Source organism: Eulemur rufifrons, chromosome 4, assembly GCF_041146395.1.
Source record: "Eulemur rufifrons isolate Redbay chromosome 4, OSU_ERuf_1, whole genome shotgun sequence".
Lineage (NCBI taxonomy): Eukaryota > Metazoa > Chordata > Mammalia > Primates > Lemuridae > Eulemur > Eulemur rufifrons.
This window is the reverse complement of record NC_090986.1, coordinates 84100483-84125868: the sequence shown is the minus strand read 5'-3', so window position 1 is coordinate 84125868 and position 25386 is coordinate 84100483. Positions and strand designations below refer to the sequence as shown.

Genomic DNA, 25386 nt, shown 5'->3' with positions numbered 1-25386 from the left:
GTTAAAACATTCTCTATATTTAATTTCAACTTTATAATAGATTACAGGAAGATGCTTGCGAAACAAATACAACGTTTGTTTCGGAACATGTCTTTAAATGATAGACTCATAAGCATGTAAACCACTATATAATAAAAAGTTTCCAAACGCTGCCTGTAAGAAATCAGGCAAATTTACCATAAGCAATAACCACTCCAAGCCTTCCGGTCTCCGCATGCGCCAGCGTGGCGACAGACTCATCAAACCAAACAAAAACAAACCAAAGAAGCACTTTGCAATTGGTTGCCGCAGTATAGAGGGAAAAGGTGTACAAACTGGATGGAATCTCAACAGTCAATATAATTTAAGGGAGAATAAAGACATAAAAAACGTACGGTGCTCATCGTTCGGACACGGCGCGCCGTGCGGTTCACTGCAGCTAGCCGGGCACGGGCCCCGCCGGGCGGCGGCGCCGACACTCACCGCGCAGGCGCAGGCGGCCCGGGCCGCAGCAGGGCGGCGCCGACACTCGCCGCGCAGGCGCAGGCGGCCCGGGCCGCAGCAGGGCGGCGCCGACACTCGCCGCGCAGGCGCAGGCGCAGGCGCAGGCGGCCGGGCCGCAGCAAGGCGGCGCTGCGTGTCGTCGGCGCGGCCGGAGTGCAGTCTCTTCGGCAAACTCGCAAGAATTGTTAAGAGGCAAAGATGAACTCGGAGTTTAAAAAAAAAAAAAAGGAAGCAAATGAAAGCACGAAAGCTTAAGGGGCAGGGCGGCATCCCGCGCCCACGGCGCCGGAGCAGCGTCCCCAGGCCAGCGGCTCGCCGGCGGCTTCTCGGGAGCAGCCAAAAGGAAACAGGAAACCCACGTGACAAAAGTCTCTCTTCCCTCAACAGCTTCTCCGGCAGCTGGAGCTGCAGGCCGCGGGGACGCCGTGGGGACGTCAGTCCTCCTCGTTCTCGTTGAAGTCGTCGTCGTCGTCCTCGTCCTCCCCGACGTAGGACACCGGGGTCTCCACCCTGGAGCCGCTGTACTGGGACCCGTTGGAGCTGGTGGCCAGCGTCCCGTCCGCGCCGTTGGTCAGGTCACTGCAAGGACAGGGCCGGCGTGAGGTCGGTGGCGCTGCCGGGTCGGCCGAGCCACCGCAGGCCGGCGTCGCCCTGACGGGGGGTCTCTCCAGCCACGCCCACAGCGCAGAACCGACCTCGGCCACCAGCCGCCTGTCACACCCTGCCCCGCCCGTCGTCTCGAATCTGTCCCTGAGACCGGGGTGGCGGCAGAGCCCCCACGCCGGGTCCGCACCCCCTCAGGGACAGAGCCGCGAGGGGCACACGCTGGAAACCGCAGACGCCTCTTCCCAGGACCCCCGCCCGCCCGGCACACGGCAGGGAGAGGAGCGCGCGGCGGGACGGGAGGCGGGGCGTCCGCGCCAGGCGGGCAGCGCCACAGACGCGCGCCGCGGGCGAGCTCTCAGCGCGGGGCCGAGCCGCGGGCACGCGCCCCAACGCCGGGGACGGGCACGCGCCCTGCGCAGGAAAGCCAGCGGACGCGCTCCCTGGCGCAGCAGCGCCGCGTCCGGGAGACTCCGCGGACGACGCGGGAACCGCGGGACCCGCAGCCGCGGAGCTCGCGTTCTCCTCACGCCTGGGAGCCGCCTAAGTGCCCTTTCGTGACTGTCATATCGAGCCACTAGGAAAACTGACTTTTCTTCAGAAATGGTACCGCTTTGTCTCCACTGACACGTCTTAAGTCTCATCAGTAAAAAGGATTATGTGAAGACAAAAGTGTGAAGACCCCCAGAGCCCACCCAGAGAACAGCCAGCCCTGCGCGTGCGCACTCGGCCGGAGGCCAAGAACCGCGCCACGCGCAGGCGCCGTGCGGGGTCCCGGGGCCCACCCCGCCCGCGGCCTCCCTGACGCCAGCGCGTCGGTCGCGGAGCCTCGCGGCGGGGCTGAGCGCGCTGGGCCCAGGGACCAGCCCGTGACGCCGACCTCCGGGCTGCTAATTCCTCATCTTTCATAAAATTAAACGCTTTCCTAGTATCTAGGATTAACAAAGTAATTATATAATGTATAACAATGAAATATAAACGTGAATAAAACCATTGTTTTGTTAGTATCTACTGCAAAAGTTACCTTATATTTATCTTTAAAAACCTAAGATAACCCCCTAGGGACGTCATTCTGCTCCGTGGGACCTCAAGGTCAAAGATTACATGTACTTTTACTTAAATAATAAAACTCCTTCAAGAACGTGGAAGCGCACATGCCACAGACTCTGAGATGGAAAAAGCACACAACGGAATTGCGTGTAAACCAGGACCTCACGTATGTTCTACTTTACCGGGGGCTACTTCGCAAACAAACAAAAACCATGTGCCACTTTTAAGTTCTAGGGGGACGAAGCCAACACAGGGACAGGCCCAGAGCGGCTGCGGTGGCCTCCAAGACAGACAAGCCACGTTCTGACAGGGCAGGGACCGGCCGCCTCCCCTCCCCCGCGCGGTCACCTGGAGGAGAGCCTCGTGCCGTTGGACGCGGAACCCGCGGTGGTGAGGAAGACCCCGCCGATGGACCCCTGAGCCATCTCTGGAAGAGAAGCAGAGAGTGAGCGGCAGGGACGGCCGGCACGGGCCGGGCGGCCGGGCTGCGGCACCGCGGGCTTGCGGGTGTGTCGCCCACGACAGAGCAGGCGTCTGCAGTCCCACGGCCTCTCTTCCAAGGAAGACGAGAGACCTCATCTGTAAGTGACAGCCACGTGCTGCCGGCTCGGTGTCACGTCACCGTCACACACAAGTGGGGCAAGCGCCTCTGTGCGCAGACTCCTCCCCACGCCCTGCCTGGCAGGCCCCGCCGAGCTGTCCACTGCGTGGGCCGCGTGGGTCACGGGGCCTGAGGCCGGCCGGGACCCACTTGCTCCGGGATGGCCGAGGAGCCCTCCGGGTTGCAGGAGACACCCCCGGCCCTCTCAGGGACGGGGGACAGGGACATAAGAGCAGAGCAGCAGAGGTGGCATCTGTCACGGTTTCTCAGCACAGCGCCACGCCCCGCACCGTGGCCGGGCGTCCCGAGGCGTTGGAGCCACAGGGACCAGAGCAGCAGCTCATGAGACAGACGCCTGCCGCGCCCCGCGGTGTCCACAGCCACGGAACTTCCGTGGCCCTAAAACGCTTTTCCCGGTCACTTTGTTAGACACCAGCCAGCTCGCTTTGGGGGAAAAACCGGCAACCCAGTTACACTCTGCGAAGAATTTCACTTTCTCCTGCTTTTGGCCTCACTTTGAGACGAAACTCTTGACCTCCCTCAACAGCTCGTCCTACAAACCACAGCAGCGCGTCCACAGACACCCCCTCGGATGGGGATCCCCGTGTCCCCGCAGGTGAGGCACCAGGGGACTCGCCCACAGCCCTGTCCCCTGTGCGGCCGGGGCACGAGGATGGGCACCAACTGGGCCGGGGCCGACCGTCACTCCAGCCACGCAGCCTCGCCAGGGTCCCCTGGGCACGACTGACCTGTCACGTACGGCTCCAGAGCTTTCGGTACCAAGCTTCTTGCCACTTTGAGGTCGTCCGCAGAGCAGCTGCCCGACTCCAGCCCACAGGCCATCCCCATCCGCTTCAGCACCTCGATGTCGTCGTGGATCTCAAACGTGTTGTCGAAGTTGAACAGGTACTCGAACCTGACGGGGAGACGCAGCCCCAGAAGATGGAGGACGGGGTTTCCCGGACGACACAGCCCTGCGGGGCCCTCGTCACCCAGCCTCGTCAAGAGGCCACACTCAGGCCAGGTGTGGTGCTCGCACCTGTGATCCCAGCACTCAGGGAGGCCGAGATGGGAGGGTCACCTGGGGTCAGGAGTTCGAGACCAGCCTGAGCAAGAGCGAGACCCCATCTCTACTAAAATAGAAAGAAATTATATGGACAACTAAAAATATATATATAGAAAAATTAGCCGGGCATAGTGGCGCATGCCTGTAGTCCCAGCTACTCGGGAGGCTGAGACAGGAGGATCGCTTGAGCCCAGGAATTGGAGGTTGCTGTGAGCTAGGCTGATGCCACGGCACTCTAACCCGGGCAACAGAGTGAGACTCTGTCTCAAAACAAACAAACAAAAAAGAAACCACATCAGAAATAAACATCACGAGGGGCTCCGATCACGCACAGACCACTGTGCATGCGTGGCAGGCAGGACACGCCCCGGGCACACGCTCGCTGGTCCCCGACTGTCTGCAAAGCTCGGCTATTGCGCAACATTTTAAAACTCGTCCTAATAAAAATCCTAACAGGCTTTGGCTCCCCGAAAACAGAGAAGCTCAGCCGGGCACTCCTGTCCCGTCCCCGACGTACTTGTCGTTGGAGATGCTGCAGTCGATGACGGTCTTCTTGCTGGTGTTGACGATGATGAAGGGCAGGTGGATGACGGAGTTGGGCGGGGGCGGCCGGCTGGCCTGCTGCTCCGCGTGCCGGTTCCTCTGCACCAGGTTCTTGAAGGCGATTTGCTGGGAAGGAGGCAGCAGTCGGCACTTGGCCGGCAGTCGCCACGAGCAACGCGCCCCCAGGCTCCCAGGAGCCCCTGCCCCCACCCCCACCCCAGTGCCCTCCGGGGCTTGGCCTGGGCTGCGGCTCCTTAGCGTTCCAGCCATGCCGGGCACTCGGTGGGCTGCGCCTCTCTGAGTGGGTATTTAGATGCCACCACCCAGACACGGGAGCCAGGGCGTGCACGAGGCCATGGCGCCCGCCCAGCTGCACGAGGCGAGCCCCACACACGCAGAGCCTCAAAGCAGAGACTTCGTGCCGGGCAGGAGCGCGCCCTGCTGCCGGCGGGTGCCGGAAAACTGACCAACAGAACAGAAGTCCCCCTGCCTCCGGGACAGTGCTTTCTCACCTGCAGGATCAGTTCTTGAAGTTGAGACTGTTTCTGTTTTATTCTTTCAAGTCTCCTCTGTCTCTCCACCTTGGAAAACAAACGACCGACGCAGGAAATCACGACACTCTCCCTCTGCACGCGTCAAACCTGCACTCTCGCAGAATCCCTCACGTTCACCTCGAGTCTAGTCGGAGGGACACGCACGTGTCTAGCACACGGCACACGCTCACACACACGTGAGCTTTTCTTCAGTTTCCGACCCGCACCTCCCTCCTCTCATGTCTTGGATTTGGCTGTGGTATTTTTTTAAAGGATCCCACACACGAGATTCGGGACTAACCGACACTAGAGTTCGACACGCTCTAGTGGCTCAGCCGCTCTCCCTCCCCGGCGGCCACGTCGCAGAGCCAGGCCAGGCCGGGTGAATGGCGCCCAGCGCCGGGCGGGCGACGGTGACGCCAGGGACAGAGGATGCGGGGACCCTGTGCAGCCGCCCCGCCCAGGGCGCTCGCAGCCCAGGCCCCGCGAACGACCCACGGGGCGCCGGCGGCGCACCTCCAGGTTCTGGCACTCCTGAGCCGAGTTGGTGGGGAGGCCAATCCACCGGATCTCCTTCTTCTCCTTGGAGATGATGTTCATGGCCATGAGCACGTTCAGGGCATCGTAGACCCGCCGCCGTATGTTCTTCTGGTCGTAGGCCTGGGGGAGACGGAGTTAACTGTGCAAACGGTCCACAAACTCACAGACTAACATGGAACGTTCTAGACCACGTGCACCCACCACCTACGGCAGAGGCACATCCTTAGCTCTTCCCATGGAGCCATGACGTGTGGGAGCCATGATGTCTGACACGTCCTCACAGCACCGCCCAGGCCTGCACGGTCAGGACCGGTGGGGCTACCCCCCAGGGCCGTGTGGGTACGAGGGGCGGCCCCGCAGGGCCTGTGTGGGTACGAGGGGCGGCCCCGCAGGGCCTGTGTGGGTACGAGGGGCTGCCCCGCAGGGCCGTGTGTGGGTACGAGGGGCGGCCCCGCAGGGCTGTGTGGGTACGAGGGGCGGCCCCGCAGGGCCGTGTGTGGGTACGAGGGGCGGCCCCGCAGGGCCTGTGTGGGTACGAGGGGCGGCCCCGCAGGGCCGTGTGGGTACGAGGGGCGGCCCCGCAGGGCCGTGTGGGTACGAGGGGCGGCCCCGCAGGGCCGTGTGGGTACGAGGGGCGGCCCCGCAGGGCCGTGTGTGGGTACGAGGGGCGGCCCCGCAGGGCCGTGTGTGGGTACGAGGGGCGGCCCCGCAGGGCCGTGTGTGTACGAGGGGCGGCCCCGCAGGGCCGTGTGTGGGTACGAGGGGCGGCCCCGCAGGGCCGTGTGGGTACGAGGGGCGGCCCCGCAGGGCCGAGTGTGGGTACGAGGGGCGGCCCCGCAGGGCCGAGTGTGGGTACGAGGGGCGGCCCCGCAGGGCCTGTGTGGGTACGAGGGGCGGCCCCGCAGGGCCGTGTGGGTACGAGGGGCGGCCCCGCAGGGCCTGTGTGGGTACGAGGGGCGGCCCCGCAGGGCCGAGTGTGGGTAGGAGGGGCGGCCCCGCAGGGCCTGTGTGGGTACGAGGGGCGGCCCCGCAGGGCCGAGTGTGGGTAGGAGGGGCGGCCCCGCAGGGCCTGTGTGGGTACGAGGGGCGGCCCCGCAGGGCCTGTGTGGGTAGGAGGGGCGGCCCCGCAGGGCCTGTGTGGGTACGAGGGGCGGCCCCGCAGGGCCGAGTGTGGGTACGAGGGGCGGCCCCGCAGGGCCGAGTGTGGGTACGAGGGGCGGCCCCGCAGGGCCGTGTGGGTACGAGGGGCGGCCCCGCAGGGCCGTGTGGGTACGAGGGGCGGCCCCGCAGGGCCGAGTGTGGGTACGAGGGGCGGCCCCGCAGGGCCGAGTGTGGGTAGGAGGGGCGGCCCCGCAGGGCCGAGTGTGGGTAGGAGGGGCGGCCCCGCAGGGCTGTGTGGGTACGAGGGGCGGCCCCGCAGGGCCGTGTGGGTACGAGGGGCGGCCCCGCAGGGCCGTGTGGGTACGAGGGGCGGCCCCGCAGGGCCGTGTGGGTACGAGGGGCGGCCCCGCAGGGCCGTGTGGGTACGAGGGGCGGCCCCGCAGGGCCGAGTGTGGGTACGAGGGGCGGCCCCGCAGGGCCGAGTGTGGGTACGAGGGGCGGCCCCGCAGGGCCGAGTGTGGGTACGAGGGGCGGCCCCGCAGGGCCGTGTGTGGGTACGAGGGGCGGCCCCGCAGGGCCGTGTGTGGGTACGAGGGGCGGCCCCGCAGGGCCGTGTGTGGGTACGAGGGGCGGCCCCGCAGAGCCGAGTGTGGGGCGGGAGGGGCGGCCCCGCAGGGCCCAGGCGGGCAGAGCCGGACCACGTGCTCACATGTGGCTTCTCCCCAGCAACGCGCCTGCAAGTGGGTCAGGAAAAATTCTTTTATGCTGTATTTGGAATTTTCTGTGCATTTGCAATTGTTTCAAATTTAAACCCGTGAACGGCGCCATGCGGCGGAGTCCCGCCACCCCGGCCTCGCACACTCACCGATTCGTTCGGCAGGATGTGGTTGTCGGCGGCGCTGAACTCGGCCACCAGCTCATCCGCCACCTCGTTATAGGACGTGGTTCCCTTGCGCTGCACCTTCTCGCAGACCTTCATGGAGAAGTGCCGCAGGCCCTTGCCGTTCTTCTCGCCCTTCCGGTTGCGCTTCCTTCAAGACACAAGGGACACACGCCTGTCAGCACCGCAGTCGCCCGGATCCAGCCGCACCTGCACCCACAGTGTCTAACCAGCTACGTGACGGGGCCGAGCCCGGGTGCGGCAGGTCCCGCGTGCCGCCAGGACTGCCCGGCCGGCACGGGACGGCTCCGCCCAGAGCCTGCGGCCTGAGGACGCGGACGGTGCCTGGTGTGTTAAGGCCAGAAACTGAGCCTTTCTGAGGAGGATCCCACCTCTGTGTTCTCAAATGCCAAGAGCAGTGGGCAGACACCGAAGGGGTGAGATCAGCAAGTGTCTGCTCCGTGTCAGCACGCTAAGCTCCGCCTTGTGACACTGGCCGCCAACATCAGGATCTAGCAGACGTTCTAGTGCACACGTGGCAATTCTGGGGCAAATTTCAGCAGGCTGTGACTTCCTAAGGCAAATGCTCAGACTGCAGCGGCCCCTGACACAGGTGCGAACCGCCAGGTGCGCCTCAGAGCAGGAGCGGGAGCTCCAACCTGTGGCCTCCGCTCAGTCACCACGTTAAGGAGAAAGGCCCAGGTGTCTCCCTGGCCACGTCTGGGCACTGACGACTTTTGCTTTAGCACCGATACAAACACGGCTCACAGCTGTGTGTGTGCGTGTTTGTGAGGACAGACACACTGCTGACCTTGGGGTGATAGCATTTCCACGTCACACTTTGCTTCAGTGGAAGCAGCAGCCGTGCCGGGACCGTGCAGTGGGGCCGTGACCCGAGCCACAGGCAAGGCTACGTGTCCCAGCGCAGACAAGGGAAAGGCTCCGCTAACGTGTGTCCCAGGCCTTGCTCGGCCAAGAGCTGCCGACCCCTCAGACAGCAGCCGCCACCCCAGACGCCGAGGGGCGGGCGGGCCCGGCTCCGTGACCGAGGCCAGCGTGCCCGGCTGCTCTCTGCGCTGGGCACCACGGAACATTTCCCAGTCCGGGTGGAAGGACTTGGTGAGGAGCTCTGAGGTCAACATACGTGGGCGCCCACAGCACCGTCAGGCAACACGCGTGGCCGCGGGAGGCGTGGAGGGAGGCCTGCAAGCGGGTCTACGGCTCTAGGGCGGGAGGGAGGTGCTCACCCAGCGGACCAAGGTGAGGAGTCGGAAGGCTGGCTCTGAGAGACAAAGTGAGTGTTGGGGGTGTGTGGGCTTCCTACCACGACAGTGTTTGACGCTGCCGGTCTCTGCGGCGTGCCAATGACCTACGGTCGAAAGAGACAATTCGGAACAATCAGTCATCTCCACGCCACGCCGCCGTCCCCGCCACTCCTGGTCATCCACAGCCACTGCTGAGTCTCGCTGACCACACGGGAAAAAGAGCAAGAGAGTCAATGCCCAGCGGCCGAGGCCGTGGAGCACGCCCAGCCGCCACGTCTGCTCCGAGCACCCTCGTGTCCCTCCTCCACGCGCAGCCATCGGCCACAGAACAAGAGCCACGGCAGACGTCACACAACCGCGGCAGGCCAGGCGCAGAGCAAGGCTCCCTCCACGCGGGCGGGACCGTGACGGCCAGGGGTGGGGATCCGGAGGGGTGCAGAGCTCACGGGCGACCTCAACACGCTCCTGCTCCCCTCAGTGATGTGGGCGAGTGAGATCGTAGCTTCCGTGGTACGGAAGAGGCAAGAAAACAAACAAAAGCCGCTCTCGAAAGAAAGGCAAACACAGGGCGACAGCAGCTCCTCCGCCAGCTCCACAGAATAGCCACCCCCAGGTGACAATGCCACCTGGTTTACATTTGTCACCGGGTGCCTGTCCCAAGATCTGCCCTCTGGGGAACGTGGAGCCCGGACGGCACCAGGCAGGATCGGGGAGGACCCTAGTGCTCTCTGGGGAACGTGGAGCCCGGACGGCACCAGGCAGGATCGGGGAGGACTCTAGTGCTCTCTGGGGAACGTGGAGCCCGGACGGCACCAGGCAGGATCGGGGAGGACTCTAGTGCTCTCTGGGGAACGTGGAGCCCGGACGGCACCAGGCAGGATCGGGGAGGACTCTAGTGCTCTCTGGGGAACGTGGAGCCCGGACGGCACCAGGCAGGATCGGGGAGGACTCTAGTGCTCTCCGGGGAACGTGGAGCCCGGACGGCACCAGGCAGGATCGGGGAGGACCCTAGTGCTCTCCGGGGAACGTGGAGCCCGGACGGCACCAGGCAGGATTGGGGAGGACCCTAGTGCTCTCCGGGGAACGTGGAGCCCGGACGGCACCAGGCAGGACCGGGGAGGACCCTAGTGCTCTCTGGGGAACGTGGAGCCCGGACGGCACCAGGCAGGATCGGGGAGGACTCTAGTGCTCTCTGGGGAACGTGGAGCCCGGACGGCACCAGGCAGGATCGGGGAGGACTCTAGTGCTCTCTGGGGAACGTGGAGCCCGGACGGCACCAGGCAGGATCGGGGAGGACCCTAGTGCTCTCCGGGGAACGTGGAGCCCGGACGGCACCAGGCAGGATCGGGGAGGACCCTAGTGCTCTCCGGGGAACGTGGAGCCCGGACGGCACCAGGCAGGATCGGGGAGGACCCTAGTGCTCTCCGGGGAACGTGGAGCCCGGACGGCACCAGGCAGGATCGGGGAGGACTCTAGTGCTCTCCGGGGAACGTGGAGCCCGGACGGCACCAGGCAGGACCGGGGAGGACCCTAGTGCTCTCTGGGGAACGTGGAGCCCGGACGGCACCAGGCAGGATCGGGGAGGACCCTAGTGCTCTCCGGGGAACGTGGAGCCCGGACGGCACCAGGCAGGATCGGGGAGGACTCTAGTGCTCTCCGGGGAACGTGGAGCCCGGACGGCACCAGGCAGGACCGGGGAGGACCCTAGTGCTCTCTGGGGAACGTGGAGCCCGGACGGCACCAGGCAGGACCGGGGAGGACCCTAGTGCTCTCTGGGGAACGTGGAGCCCGGACGGCACCAGGCAGGATCGGGGAGGACTCTAGTGCTCTCTGGGGAACGTGGAGCCCGGACGGCACCAGGCAGGATCGGGGAGGACTCTAGTGCTCTCTGGGGAACGTGGAGCCCGGACGGCACCAGGCAGGATCGGGGAGGACCCTAGTGCTCTCCGGGGAACGTGGAGCCCGGACGGCACCAGGCAGGATCGGGGAGGACCCTAGTGCTCTCTGGGGAACGTGGAGCCCGGACGGCACCAGGCAGGATCGGGGAGGACCCTAGTGCTCTCCGGGGAACGTGGAGCCCGGACGGCACCAGGCAGGATCGGGGAGGACTCTAGTGCTCTCCGGGGAACGTGGAGCCCGGACGGCACCAGGCAGGATCGGGGAGGACCCTAGTGCTCTCCGGGGAACGTGGAGCCCGGACGGCACCAGGCAGGATCGGGGAGGACCCTAGTGCTCCCTGGGGAACGTGGAGCCCGGACGGCACCAGGCAGGATCGGGGAGGACTCTAGTGCTCTCTGGGGAACGTGGAGCCCGGACGGCACCAGGCAGGATCGGGGAGGACTCTAGTGCTCTCTGGGGAACGTGGAGCCCGGACGGCACCAGGCAGGATCGGGGAGGACCCTAGTGCTCTCTGGGGAACGTGGAGCCCGGACGGCACCAGGCAGGATCGGGGAGGACCCTAGTGCTCTCTGGGGAACGTGGAGCCCGGACGGCACCAGGCAGGATCGGGGAGGACCCTAGTGCTCTCTGGGGAACGTGGAGCCCGGACGGCACCAGGCAGGATCGGGGAGGACCCTAGTGCTCTCTGGGGAACGTGGAGCCCGGACGGCACCAGGCAGGATTGGGGAGGACTCCAGCATGGGGAGCACCAGTGTTTACACAGAGGACGAGGGCAGCCGGGCGGGGCCCACAGCACGTCCGAGGCAGACGACAGCTGCCCCTTCAGTAAAGGAAGCGAATACTTGGTTTGTCTTTTGACAACAGGTCTTATCGCTTTAGCTGCATCAATTAACATTCGAAGGCTCACACCTGGGGACACAGACACCGCCTTGCACAGCCATCGACGCTGTGCTTCCCACGGACCACGCTGCACGGCTCTGCCTCAGTCGGGTCAGACTGCCCAGCAGAGGCCCCGCCGTCCGTCTGCCGCGGCCCCGAGCGCCTCAGCAACCCGCCGCCCGCGTGGACACGGCGCCCCTGCGGGAGGGACTGTGGCGGCCGGTGCGGCCAGCGTCCTCGCTGCCTTAAGCCGGCCCCTCCCCAGCTCTGCGTCTTAGAGGGATAAGTGCGGTACCTGCCGCGGCCCTGGGAACCGCTGACACGGCACTTTCAAATCTCCTCTAAGCCCGGATCACCTGTCAGCCGCGAAAAGAAAACCTTTCAACTGCATTTACGCTTCTCATTACCCAGGAACACGTATTGGCACGTTTCCAATGACAAGAGACTCGTCAGAGGCAGCGCCCCTCAGTAGTGGCCAGCAATCAAATTAGTGGGTTTTCTACAAAATCAAACAATGAAAGAGAACAAATGTCCCACGGGTAAGCAGCTGCCTCGCGAGCACGCGTGTCTGTGGGCACGGGGGCACTGCGGGCGAGGCCCACGGTGCAAACCGCAGGACGCGGGAGCCCCTGCTGGCGGCCCGCCCGGCACAGCTTCCTCCCCGCAGCACGGCCGCGACAGTCGGCGGAGCCCGTGACAACCCGGCACAGCTCTGTGACGGCGCCGCACGCGGGCCCACAGTAGCTGGAGGGGTCCTGGGAACGAGGCTCTGGTGGCCCCACGAGCGCCGCCCCGGCATCCCAGGCCCACGCAAGGCGCCGGATCCCGGCCCCAAGACAGACGGCCCTTCTGCTGCGGCCACCGCGGTCGGGGACGGACCGGCCCAGCACAGGTGCCCCTTGCCCAGCCGGGCCCTGCAGACCCACCGTGAGGCACAAGTGTCGCCGGCTGAGAAGGCACCTCGCGGAGCCCAGCACTGCGGCTCAGCCCGGCCACCGCACACACACTGGGACACTCGCGCGGCCGGTAGCTGGGCGGGCGTGTCCAGCACGAGGCCCACCTTACGGCAAAGCGTGGACGACCTCGTGTCGGTCACCGAGCACCGCGCTGACGGCGAAAACACAGCGGCCGGACCCGAGGTGCGGCCTCCACTGAGCACGCGTCGCCTGCGTCGGGCCGGAGGACGGGCAAGCCAGAGGGCAGGGACACAGCGGGTGCTCAGCGGCGGTCACTGGAGACCCTGCGGGGTGACAGGACTCCTGTGGCCGGGCGGCCCACAGCGCCCGCAACGAGCAGCCGGAAAGGACGCGTCTGCCGGAAACCCCTCACACTCCCGTCCTCACCCTCGGGGTCTTCAGGACACCAGCGCCCCCCGCGCCTCCCTCCACGCGCCTGCCCCGGCCCCGGGCCCGCAGCACCAGCCGTCCCGCCGCACCACGCCCGGCACCCGCTCAGCCGTCAGACAGAGACCCCGGCAGGCCCGGCGGCACCGAGGGCCTGGCACGAGCCCCCCCAGGAAGGCGACACAGCGGCTCTGCTCCAGGGCACTTTTCCCTGGACATTCCCACCCTCCTCGCACACACACTGCTCGGCAGACACAGGCCAGCTGCCGGCCGCTCTCCTCCACACACAAGCCACCGGGACCGCAGCTCCGGGACACAGTGACCGCTGGGCCGGGGGAGGCAGGAGCAGATGGGACCAGGGGGACGGACAGCGAGATCAGAGTCTCTGTGGGGAGGGGGAGGGGCGAGGCCACCAGGCTCCCTGCGGAGCTGCCCACACCCCGGTGCGTCGCTGGACCCCAAATCCAGAGACCACAGAGCCCTGGGAGCAGGCGGCAGCAGGGGCCACGAGGGGACCGCAGGGGCCGCCTGCCCCTCAGATTGAGTGGCCGCTTCTCCAGGAGGACGGGTGCTCGAGTCCCCTCCCCCGGGGGGAGGCGGCACCCCGCGCCGGGCCCAGGAGTCTCCTGCCACGTGCTCCAAGAGGGTACAGCGCAGCTTCACCCCTAGTCCCCTACCCCAGGGGGGTCCCCTACCCCAGGGCTCTCGCAGTTCCCAGCCTGGCAGTGAGGAACCAGAACTCGAGGCCAAGCATCCCACAGCAGGGGCCCTGGGAGCAGCCCCTTGCCTGGGAGTGCCCCCCCCACCGCGCCCCCCACCTCTCCTGGGAACCCCCACACCCCCAAGAGTGGCCCCCAGCCACCCTCACTGGCTCCAGCTCCAGCCCTGCTGCCTCAGCCTCCTTCTGCCCTGAAAACACACTTTTTGCACCTTGATCTCACAGACTCTGGAAGCTGAAATTGGAATCGCCTCTGTGGGTGCCGCGTGACTCCTCTCACATGGAGAGTCCACAGACAGACGGAAGGAAACCACGACGTTCAGGGAGTGACGGTCCAGAGGTAAAATTACAAAGGAAAGATAATTTTTCCCATAAAATTCTCCTTCTGGGGAGGCGGCTGCCCCACGATGCTTCTGGGAGGGCCGCGAGGGCCGCTGGCCAACCCGACCTGTGCTCTCCGCACACACGGCTCGCTCCGCGGACGCTGACGGCCCTGGTACCTCGCTACCCCCTCGAGCACGCAGCCCGCGCACTAGTGCCGGTCAAAGACCCAACGCCCCCCAGCCGAGGACTCAGCCGCCTCCTGTCACAACCAGCCAGTCCCACTTTTACGCCTTTGGAATATAAAAAGGTGTGAGAGACACTCACAATTTGTGAGCTTCGATCCACAGCCCGGGGCCCGTGCAGAGCGAGAGGTCCCCAGCCTCACTCCGACAGCCGAACCGCACCAGTGACGTGACTTTCAGACGGACGGAGTTCAAAGCACACCAGTAAAATAATCCTCACGTTCATCCTCCTCCCACCCGTCTATACTGGCAATGAAAACGGAACCGTCGCTACAGTTATTCTCCAAGATAAACTCTGCTATGATGTACAGACGGCACCTATAAAATCAAACCACGTGAATCATAAAGCTCAAGAAAACTGGACTTTCAGCTGTTATAGAAATGGCATCTACTGGCCGGGCGTGGTGGCTCACGCCTGTAGTCCCAGCACTCTGGGAGGCCGAGGCAGGAGGATCGCTTGAGCTCAGGAGTTTGAGGTTGCCGTGAGCTAGGCTGACGCCACGGCACTCTAGCCCGGGCAACAGAGTGAGACTTTGTCTCAAAAAAAAAAAGAAAAGAAAAGAAAAGGCATTTACTGAGAGCTGTGACATGCCAGGGACTTCCACAAGCGGCCACTGCCAATAAGCCGCAACACTCGGGAAGCGAGAGACTGTCCCGTCTCCCCGGCAGGACGCTGAGCACCGGCAGCACCTGGAGCGCCCGCCCTCCCCACGCCGCCCGGGCAGCAGCAAGGGCCGCCACGAGAGGCTCTGCTCACGCCCCCGGCGCCACCTCTCAGCTCTGCCCACGAGCTGCTCCCTCTTAAAACTCAAACACTAAGATCTGCTAAAGGGATCCAGAGAATTTCAAGTGTGTTTAAATGAATGCAAACAGCAGGAAGGAATTTAAAATAAAGACTGAAGTGCGGAAATGACCAAAATACCCGTGCTGTGTGGTCACTGTTCTCTGATGGAAACGTCATTACGCAGCAAGGAGACACCCAGCCCAGAGCTCCCCCCGGGGCAGGGGACACCTGGGGACAGCACACCTGACGCAAGTTCCCTTCCTGCAGAGAGGACGCGGCCAGGTGGGCTGGGAGGGCCGGTGGGGCCAGGCCTGGCAGGAGCAGAGGTGCAGCCCCCACACCAGGAGGGGCCGAGCCTCTCGGGCACCTGAGGAAGGTCCTGGAGGAAGGGTTGGAGGCCTCGGGGGGCCGTGCCTGCCTCCCACCCACGAGCTCCGGCCCAGGTGAAACCCGGCCCCACCCGACTCCGGGCTCTGACAGGCCCAGGTGAGGCCGGGACTCTGTGGGCGCCTTGTCTGACAGGCTCCCTGCCGGAGCCCACAGAGAGGAAAAAGAAAACAGACTCGAAGACAGGAAACGAAATCGGTGAAGAGCAGGCTAGTGACCAAAGCAGACAGCAGCCCGGGGATGGGGGGACGGCCACCCTGCGAGACAGCCACGCCGACGTCCCCAGGCCCGGCAAACTCCCGCCACGCCAACCGCCAGGTGCGGGGAGACCCCAGCAGGTGAGCAGCCCAGGTGAGGCAGCCCTGTGACCCCCCGACGACCCCTGCATGGCTGCACCGCGAGTGTCCGCCCCGACCCCAGCCGGAGCCCACGCGCCCCTGCGCCCAGCCCCCAGGTCGCGACCCCCGCAGGCTCCGCCCGGTCCCGGCCTTACCACTTGCTGGGCAATGTTGACATTGGACTGTCCGAAGGTTTTCGGCAAGAGCTGCTTCCCCAGCGGGTTCACTGCGGACGGGTGAACAGCCACCAAGGACACCACGCCTGCAACACAAGGACACCGGTCAGGGCGCAGTCTCGGCCCTAAATCAAGGCTGGACGTCAGTTTCAGGAAGGTGAGGCTTCCCGTTAGAAATTCTTCCACTTTACCACTTTAGACAGACGGCTCAACCGCAAAGGCGTCCACTAAGCCTGATTCCCGACTTGGATCCGGGAGGAGGCTGCGCCGACGGCCGGCTCCCCGGCACCGCGCGGGGCTCAGGGATGCCCCAGGCGCCCCCTGCTCACCCCGCGGCCCGGGCACTCCGCGCGCCCAGCACCAGCACAGAACGGGATTTTAAAATTAAAATTAACTTTGACCCTGACGTCCCCTCTATAGCTGCAACACTGGCTCAGAGACCTAACAGACCCGCTTCTGCTCAAGGAGAACCGCGCTCCGGCCCCGCCTGTCGGCAGCCACACCCGGAGCAAAGCGGAGACGCAGCCCTCAGCCCTCGGCGGCGCCGTGGAGTGCGCACCAGCACGTGACCGTGGATAAAGTCATGAAATATTTCCTTTACATAATAAATGGTAAAACGAACCAGAATTGATAAAATTCAAAACATGGCACTAGGGGCAGAGAGAACCAGGCGGCGGCTCCCGGGACTCGTTGGGTCGGGGGTGGCGGGTCCTGGGAAAGGCCCAGTAGGTGGTCTCGGGCGAAGAACAAGAGTGAGCAAGAGGAGGGGTTCCCACCCCACAGAGGCTCCACCCCCCGGGTCCTCTGAGAGCCCCTCCCGCCCGCCCTGCACCCGCTGCCCCCCGCCCCGCACCTGCCAGATGGGCTGGGAGGAGCAGGGGGGCCTCGCACTTCCCTTCCCTCCCTGGGTCTGCACCCCCTCCCCGACCCCCTGCTGCACCCTCTCCCCCACCCCCGCCCCCTGCCCCCGCACCGCCCCCCCACCCCCTCCCCACAGGTGACCAGGAAGGTGCGTTCTGGGACTTTAACAACTCCAGGCTTTATGCAAGTCTGTTGCTTTCTGTGCATTCTAAAGAAACAATAGGCCGCTTTAAAATAGGTTAAATAATGAACTTTGCTGCTACACGTGAGCACTGAATAATTTCTCTTAATAACCCAAGTCGATCAAGACAGATAACCAGGAAGTTGTTGGAAAGATATTCAATTTTTAATTCAACTGGGTAAATATGAATATTTTTACCAGCTAATATCAACACACATTTAAAATATTTTCTGTAACTGAAATAAGATTTTCTGCTTTGGGAGTTTTGTTTTCTTCTACAAATAAAGACCCGTATCTTAAGAATAACAAATATTTACTTTCTAATATTTTAACTTACATGAAAGACTTTTGTTTTAGAACATTTAATTCAGAAATAAAGCCCGTATATATCCAGATGAGTAACACGATGATTTGATACACACAAATGTGCGCGAATCACCAGTGACGGACGGTTTAAAAGGCAAAAAAGAAGCGGTTCTCCAGGCAGCGAGTGGCTTAAGATACCGCCGGGCCACTGAGCATCACCTTTCAGATCACACACAGATGAGCAAATAGTAAGTTTCCAACCATACTGAGTCGATTCGTGAAAAAGAAAGAGAACATTTTGTCTTTCGATATGCAAATGCGTCCCTAATTTCAATAAACCTGAAGGACACAGACCTCTGAGTTTTGCAAAAGCAAAGTCAGCGCCAGTGGCTCGGGCGGCTCCCGCAACAGGCTCCTGTGTCCGCGTCCCACGGGGAGTTAGGGCTCCCGGGCAGCGAGACGTGAGGCCGGCACCCCCCACCCCCTGCCTGCTGCACGAGGCCCAGCAGCCCCGGAGCCACAGGGCAAAAGAGCACAGGCGGCCACCCCGCCCCCCGGGGGCCTTTTACTGCCCCAGCGGGGCCGCGGCCGGCAGGCTGGAGCAGCTGAGCCTGGGGGAGGCCGGCCGCCTCTGCCTCCCATGTGCCTGCCCGGCGGCCAGCGGGCCTCCCACACGCCTGGTCTCAACCCGGTCTCTCCCTCCGGTCCCCTGGGGCCAACACGGGCTGGGGGGTGTCCGAGGGTTTCACAGCCAGGAAAGGGGGAGAAACAGGCAGGAGGAGCCCCCAGCCCTCGCCGGACTCAGGCAGAGTGGGGGACCCCACAAAGCTCCCCACGGCCACCCGGAGCCCGAGCCCCACGTTGGCCGAGGGGGGGGCTTCTGAGCCCCGCGGACCCGCCAAGCACAGACAGGAACAGGAAGTGCGAGCACGCGTGTCCAGGCACAGGAAGCGCGAGCACGCGTGTCCAGGCACAGGTGTTCTGCCAGCACCTGCCGCCAGCAAGCGTGGGAGAGCAAGTCCACCGGCCACACGCCTGGCACGGCCCACATGAAACGCGACTCACGCTCCGCATGGGGCTTCATCCTCGGGGTCTGTGGATGCGAAGTGCCGTGAGTCCGCTGCGTCTCGCCAGCAGCAAAGCAGCTTTCTGACTCTGAGGGCGCGATGGCCGGCGTCACGTGTCACCCTGACCACGCCCCATGCAGAGGGTGTGGGAAGAGGCACGAGGCCTGGGCCCGGGTAGAGGGACCGTGAGGGCGGCGGGACTCTGGCCGCCTGCACACGGGACCTGGGCCGTGACACTTATCGCCGGCTGCACACGGCAGGCTGCGGAAGGCGGGCGTGGCTGGCGCTGGGCCCTGCCCTTTTCTTTGCAGCCTCAAGGAGCCACCAGGATCCCAAGATACGCAGGGACACGCTGCACGTCACTAACTAGATTTCCTTGGAATGACGTGTTCCCTGCACCAGAGACTCTCTCTGTACGTTCTTCGCTTTGACCCCGCCTGCCTTTCTCTGCAGGAAACGCAGCGGAGAGGTGCAGGCGCTCGTTCAAAGGAAGACTCTCTCCTCCTCCTCCAGCCTGAGACCGTGGTCTGGAACATTCTTCGTTGACACCGGTAGACACGCCGGACGATCTCTTCACCCCACCACCTGGGCGTCGGCAAACACCGGCCTCGGCGCCGCCTGGGCTCTTCCGCGAGCGGCTGTGGGTGGAGACCACTCTCCGTGCAGCCCAGCCTCGTCCAACCAGCCGGGGCTGCGGGGGCAGGTCCTGCCTCAGACTCGGGCACCCCACAAGCAGGAGGCCGCACCCTGGAAATAACCGCCCTGGGCATGAGCCGTCCCCACCGAGCCGCCTCTGCAGAGCTCGGGGACACAGGGAGCCGGTGGCGGGCAGGGGTGGGGTCGTCCCTGAGGCGGCAGCAGGCACCGGAGCTCCGCGGGGGCAGCACCAGGAGCAGGTCCTGCCCCAGCAGCGTCCTCAGGGCAGCCGGGGCCGCGCCCACACACAGACGCACGCAGGGTCCCGGCTGTCGGAGAATTCTCAGCAACGCGCCAGGAACCAGGCCGGGCGCCCACCTGCTGGGGGCAGAAGAGGGACCTGGCCTAGCGGAGGCTTCCCTGTGAGCCTCTGCAAACTTCAAAATTTTAACACGTGAAAGTGCCACTGACTGGGAAGTCAGTCTGGGTGTCTGCGCGTGGGGTGGACCCGAGTCAGCGCCAGGCCTGGCGCTGCGCAGGGCGAGGCCCCCGGAGGCCGACACGCCTGCCGCCCGCCCTGGGGCAGAAGGGACCGGTCCGGGGCTCCCCGGGGCAGAGTGGCCACGGCGACTGCCACGGCGGGGGACACGTCCGGATGAGCCGAGCGCACGCACGAGACCGTGAGGACGGGCTGACGCCAGAGTGTTGCGTCCTGATCCCTCCAGCCCAACCTCGTGGCTCAGGACCAAACCCAGCTCGGCGCAAGCACAGACGTGCCCGTGAGGACGGAACAGGACACAGCCCGCGCGGGACCAGGAAGCTCCCTGGGCGTAGAGGACGGCGGGGGTCAGAGTGCGCACCGCGGGGACAGACGCCATCGCCACCAAGCTAACAAGACTATGAACTTTCCCTGGAGAAAGTGCCGGGCCTGAAGCTGCCGCAAAGCTTAAATGTCCAGTTAGCTACAGTGAAGCGGCGCTTCCTTGGAGCAGCCTGTGACCGCTGCGCACTACTGAAACACAGGCTCCTAAATACTGAATCCTCAGAGGGTCAGGGTCAGGGTCAGGGTTAAGGTCAGGGTCAGGGTCAGGGCTGGTTTGACCTCCACCCTTAGGAAACAAGCAGGGAGGCCCCAACCGCGGCAGAAGAGCAGCCCCCAGGGCGAGCGCTGGAGTCGGGCCGGGAGGGCTTGTGCCAGTTCCAGCCGGGCCCATCCCCGCCCTGCGCAGGGAAGCGCCGGGGACACGGGGCCAGGCCCCAGGAGGTGTCAGCCAGCCCCCCGGCCCCCACCGCCCCGAGCTGCCCCAGCGCCGGGAGGCCACTGACCAGGGCCCCACTGGCAAGAGGAAAAAGAGCCAATTTCACACACGAGAGTCATGTGAAGCGGCAGAATTAAGTAACGCTTAAAACCGGAAACCAAACGCCTCAGGCCCTCGCGCCCGCCAGGCTGACACAGACCGGGGCGTCACAGCGCAGAGAGCACCGTGGGCTCCTCGGCCTCTGCCGCAAATTCTTCTCAGGACACAGCGAGCTGCCCCAGAGTCTGTCTGTGTGAACACGTGACCTGCACTCACCGCCTCGCCCGGCCATCACGGCTCCACACGCAGCCCCGCGGGGCCGAGCATCGCACAGCGAGGCTTCAAACTGGGCCCCGTCCGGCAACGGCCCGGAGTCTGTCTGTGCGGCCGCCGGGCGAGCACACGCCCACCCAGACGCGCCCACCGTCCCCCTGCGGGAGAAGACACCGCCAACCGCGGGGTCCTCGGGGAGACGCTGCTTTCACCGCCCACCCACACCCCATGTCCTCCCTGGAGCCTCAGGACAGAGAAGCAGCAGGTCCTCCGGGAGCGTCACTCACAGCGGGCGGGGAGGGCACCTGGGGGGGGGCCAGGCGCCACCGCGGTCCCCACAGACCCTCCCGCTCTCCGCAGGGGCTCCGTGCATTGGGTGGAGGGAAGACAGAGGATCTTTATTTTCCTGTTCACATTATTCTACGTTTTCTGAGCTTTTGCAAATAGTAAACGGGAAACTTGGAAGTCAGAACCCACAGCGCCGCCAGCGTCTGAGCGGGGACCCACCGCAAGGGCGCGGAGCACGGAGACTCTCACAGCGGAGTTTCCGCACCGGCACAGGCTCCCGCGCCGGCCCCGCACACGCGCCGGCCCCCTGCGTCACGCACAGACTCACGTTCGGGCGGGTCCTTACCTTTTCCCGGGCTCAGGTTCTGGTCTATGAAGACCTTGAGCTCTCCGTTGGCTTCAATTAGACCGGCCTGCGGAAAGTAACAACAGCGACAATGAATACAGCGTCTGCGCAGACGGCCGCGGCGTCAGCAATCCGCCCTTGCCGGAGGGTCCGTGAAGTGACACCAGCGACTCTCCTGACAGCCAGGAGCGCACCCGGGTGTGGGCGCGTGGGGTCACGTCCTGCCCAAACGGCCGTCCACCGGGAAGGGGCCACGCCGCGAGGAACCCGCGGGGCCACGGCACAGTGGCACGGGAGGGGCAGGGGCCAACAGCGCGGCTGCCGGACGCCTGCGAAGGCGTCTGGCCCGACCGTCACCCCCGCCTGTGTCTTCAGGGAAGACAGGGGACCCTTTTGTTCTCCTCCTGTCCTCGACAGGCCCTCAGTTCCCGGCTCTGTGGCAGACACGCTGTGTGTGTGGCCCGCAGCAGGGTGGTGGGACCGGGAGAGGTCGGTGGGTGGATTCGGAGCGTGGAGTACCAACACACCTCACACACCCAACGCACTCTGCCAGCAAGCACGCGGGGCACCAAGCTGTGGCCCCACGCTGGAAGCCGGGGGTCGCACGGCGTCAGGCAGCTAAGCCCAGCAAGGCCACTGGGGCAATTTCCTGGACTTCCTCAGAACTCCATCTTCCTTACCCAAAGGGAAAACACATCCCGTAAAGACGACCCCTGCACTCGAGTGCCCACAGCAGCACAATTCACAGTGGCAAAGACGTGGACACAACCAGGTGCCCACCAGTCCGTGAGCGGATCAGTAAAACGTGGTGCGTGTGTGCCACGGAGTTCTACTCAGTCACAGAAACAGCAGCGATCTGGCCCCTCTTGGATCACCCCGGACAGGACTGGAGCCCGTCCCACTGAGCGAAGCGTCCCAGGAACAAATGACAGGCACGTGTGCTCACCATCACACTGGGACACACCGGTGACCTTCACGGGTGCCGGGCAGGCGGGAGGGGGAGGGGACGGCACAGTCACACCTGGTGGGTGCTGTGTGCACCGTCCGCGGGACGGACACGCTTTAGCTCTGACTTGGGCGGCACAAATGCAATGGATGTAACACAAATATCTGTGCACCCGTAAAAACTTTAAAATTAAAAAAAAAAACAAAAGCAACTCCGCTTTCCTACAGAAATGAGGAAGAGGAGGCTGCCCACGTGCTCCTGGGCGCCCAAGACACCGGCAGGGGCACAGCCAGGCGGGTCCAGGAAGACCACCTGTGAGGGACCAACAGGTTCCAACTGGTTTAAACCCCGGGGAGAGCCGCCTGCCGCAGACCGGGCGCCAGCACGCAGGCCGGGCAGGAGCGCAGGTGGGGCCTGGTGCCACCTCCATCCCCAGCGCCAGTGAGGGCACAGGACGGCAGCGCCACAGCGCCCAGGGCGCAGCCTCAAGGACAACGGCCACAGGGCAAGACCCGGCCACCCCCGGGCGGCGCCTCCCAGCGCCCCTGCAGCTGACAAAGCGTCGGCACAGGGCACAGGCGCTGTGGCGCGGAGGCGGCCTGCGGCCTGGTCTCCGCGGGGACCAGAGGCCGGGGCAGGGCCGTGCCGGGACCCCCAGTGCATTCCAGGCACAACCAGACCAAGAGCTGCTGCCACCAGGAGCGCAGAGACGCGGCCCCGGCACGGGCCCACGAGGGGCAGGCTGGGAGGCTGAGGGCAGCTGGGCGCGGCCCAGTGCTGGGGACGGGGTGAGCCGTGCTTGAGGCCGAGCAGGCACAGTCAGGAGGGGGGGGCTGCAGGTCAGGCGGTCGGACCTGGAAGGCAAAGCCAGCGAGTGAGACCAGGAGGTTAAGGCCGGTGTGGGCAGGGCGGGCGCAGCAGGCAAGGAGGCCACGGCTGGTGGGCAACACCAGAGTGGAGATGCCGGGACGTCAGGCCAGGTGGGCAGGCCAGGTGGGCAGGCCAGGCGGGCAGGCCAGGTGGGCAGGCCAGGCGCGGAGGAGGGAGGGGTTAAGGCCGGGAGGTCAGGGAGGGGAAGGTGGGCATGGCTTGGACGTTACGACCAGGGCTGGGCGCGGCCTGAGTCCCACTTTCGGCAACTGTGGCCTCCGCTCCAGTCTGCGTGGGGACGCCCTGGGCCCGGGTGAGGTGGGGCGAGGTTTTGGCACCGTGCCAGGGGTACCACGGGTTCAGCCGGTGTCGCTCTGGCATCCGCACCGACACGTCACCAGGGCAGACAAACCTGCCCTCGCACTGGACACACGGCCACCACCAGGACGGCCACGACCCTGCCTGGCGTCAGGCCCCCGACCCCGACGCCCCCCGCTCTTCCCCTGGCAGCTCCACGGCGGCGGCCCCCAAAGCCACCTTGCTGACTTGTCACCACCCTCCTTCAGCACCGGCTGCTGGTCCCACGACCACGTGTCCACGGGCCCCGGCCCGGCCTGCTCTCAGGGCCCGGGAGCCAGAGAGGGGGCGACACCCGGGGCAGCACCCGGGCCGGGAGCTCTGTGGGGGCTGCCTTCACCCACGGGTGCCAGGAGCACACCCGCCCGGCGCGACAGCCAGGGCCTCTCTGACATTGCGCCACCACCCTCCGGCGAGAGCCGCGGACTCGAGGTGCAGTCTGAGGCTGCGCTGCCCCTGACGGACAAGTACGCTCGGCATAAGTGACGTCCTAATCAAGGCCACGTGCTCAACCTCAGCTTCCAGTTAGGGACACGGGACCCACACGGCCAGACATCGACCTGGAAGGAAACCACGCGCCAGGTCCCGGGGGCACCGGCTCAGCCCACGGTGACCCTGACACACGGAGACGACTATTTCATAACGCGACGTGTGGCAAAATCGCAAAGGAAGTGCAAGCTCTCCTCCCCATACAGGAAATGAGAAAACAAAAATACCACTTAGAATTCTTTTGCTCACAGAGAATCCGGGGCAGTAACACGGAATTTTCTACCAGCTAACGGGAGCACGGCGGCCTTGCGGCCGAGACGAGGCCTTCGCGGGCAGAGCGGCTGCCCGGACTGACAGACCTGGGCAGCAGGCGCCGCGGCCGCCGTGGCCTCCAGTGCGGTGACACAGCCAGGCCGGGCGGCCGGGAAGCGCCCAGGTCGTGAGGGCGGAGCCTCGGGGTGGGACCGTGCCCTTGCAGAAGGGCCCCGAGAGCTGCCGCGCCTCCCCCGGGGGGGACACAGGGACAGGCGCCCGAGGGGTGGGCGGGGGACACAGGGGCCCTGCAGCCACCTCAGGCTTGAGGCCACACAGTCACGCAGCTCGGCCACGGCGGCTGCGGCCGGGCGACCGTGGACCGGGGTCATGCTGTGTCCCAGTAAACCCCACCCGCAGAGCAGGCCACACAAGCGCGGGTGGCACTGGGCACAGGCACAGACACCACGCTGGGGCCACACCACAGGGCGGAGGGTACCAGTGACACGAAACCCGAGACAGCAGGCCACGGAACACGGCTACGACCAACCTCGCCCAGAGACAAGGCCACGGACGCACCCGTGGAGCCACGCCTGCTACGGGCGGACGGAACCGCGGCCAGCACCAGGGTTGCAGGCACCGGGGGACAGATGAGAGCTCGCGCTGCCTCCGGCGCCCACACCCCTCAGACGAGGCAGCGAAAAGATACAACTTCACCCTCGTTTGCCCTCACGCAAATCATTAAAAACCTGTTTAAGCTGTGAGATGCTGCAAAACAGCCTCCAGGAATAGACGCTAAGCGCCCGGGTGGTCAGCCTGACTTTGTCACTGACCCCAGCGCAGCCCCGGAGACAGACCTAGAGGCCACGCTCTCTCCGCAAACGCCCCCTCTCCACCCTGCGCCCTGCAAGGCAGGACCTAGGTGCCACCATCAAGGCGGCTTAACATATTTTACTGCAAATCCTGACATGTCCAGAAGGCAAAACAAACAGTAGAGTCTACACACGAGACCCGGCAAAGTCCTCCAACCACTGATGCTCTTACGCAGAGGGAGTGACCGTCACACCAAGCTGAGGAGACCTGACACCGTCACCTGCCTCAGAACGTTCCGGGAACACACAAACCATAACACCACGTCGAGCCTGGGCCTCAAACAGTCTTGATGATCCACCAAATACAAATGAGCACACACGTACTAATTAACCAAATGAGGAAAAGACATTTAAACTATCCAAAGTTCACCCGCAGTTATTACTAAAATTCCAGGTATGTTCTCCTTGGTTTTTATTTCCAGCCCTGGGCGAGCGACAGAGCAAACCAAGCTCACGTTTTGCTTTCGGTGATGGGCGAGGGTTGGATGTGCCTGATTTACACACAGTGGGCGCCAACTACACGCAGCAAACACCTGCGAACTCAGCACAGCACATGCTCATCGATGCACAAAGAAATCAAACGTTTTAA

General features: G+C 64.6%; 1 protein-coding gene across 1 annotated transcript in view; it reads right to left on the bottom strand.

The window, feature by feature from the left end:
• Positions 1 to 746: 746 nt before the first annotated feature.
• The window catches only part of TFDP1 (transcription factor Dp-1), a 35839-nt gene continuing 11199 nt past the window's right edge, over positions 747 to 25386 (bottom strand). The window contains exons 3-12 of the mRNA XM_069467490.1: positions 21012 to 21078; positions 15735 to 15841; positions 8648 to 8769; positions 7386 to 7551; positions 5396 to 5539; positions 4859 to 4927; positions 4321 to 4472; positions 3487 to 3653; positions 2485 to 2563; positions 747 to 1062 (exon numbers count right to left, since the gene is read on the bottom strand). Of these exons, the coding sequence (XP_069323591.1) occupies positions 918 to 1062; positions 2485 to 2563; positions 3487 to 3653; positions 4321 to 4472; positions 4859 to 4927; positions 5396 to 5539; positions 7386 to 7551; positions 8648 to 8769; positions 15735 to 15841; positions 21012 to 21078 (1218 nt within the window). The 3' untranslated portion in view covers positions 747 to 917. The remainder of the gene's footprint in view (positions 1063 to 2484; positions 2564 to 3486; positions 3654 to 4320; positions 4473 to 4858; positions 4928 to 5395; positions 5540 to 7385; positions 7552 to 8647; positions 8770 to 15734; positions 15842 to 21011; positions 21079 to 25386) is intronic.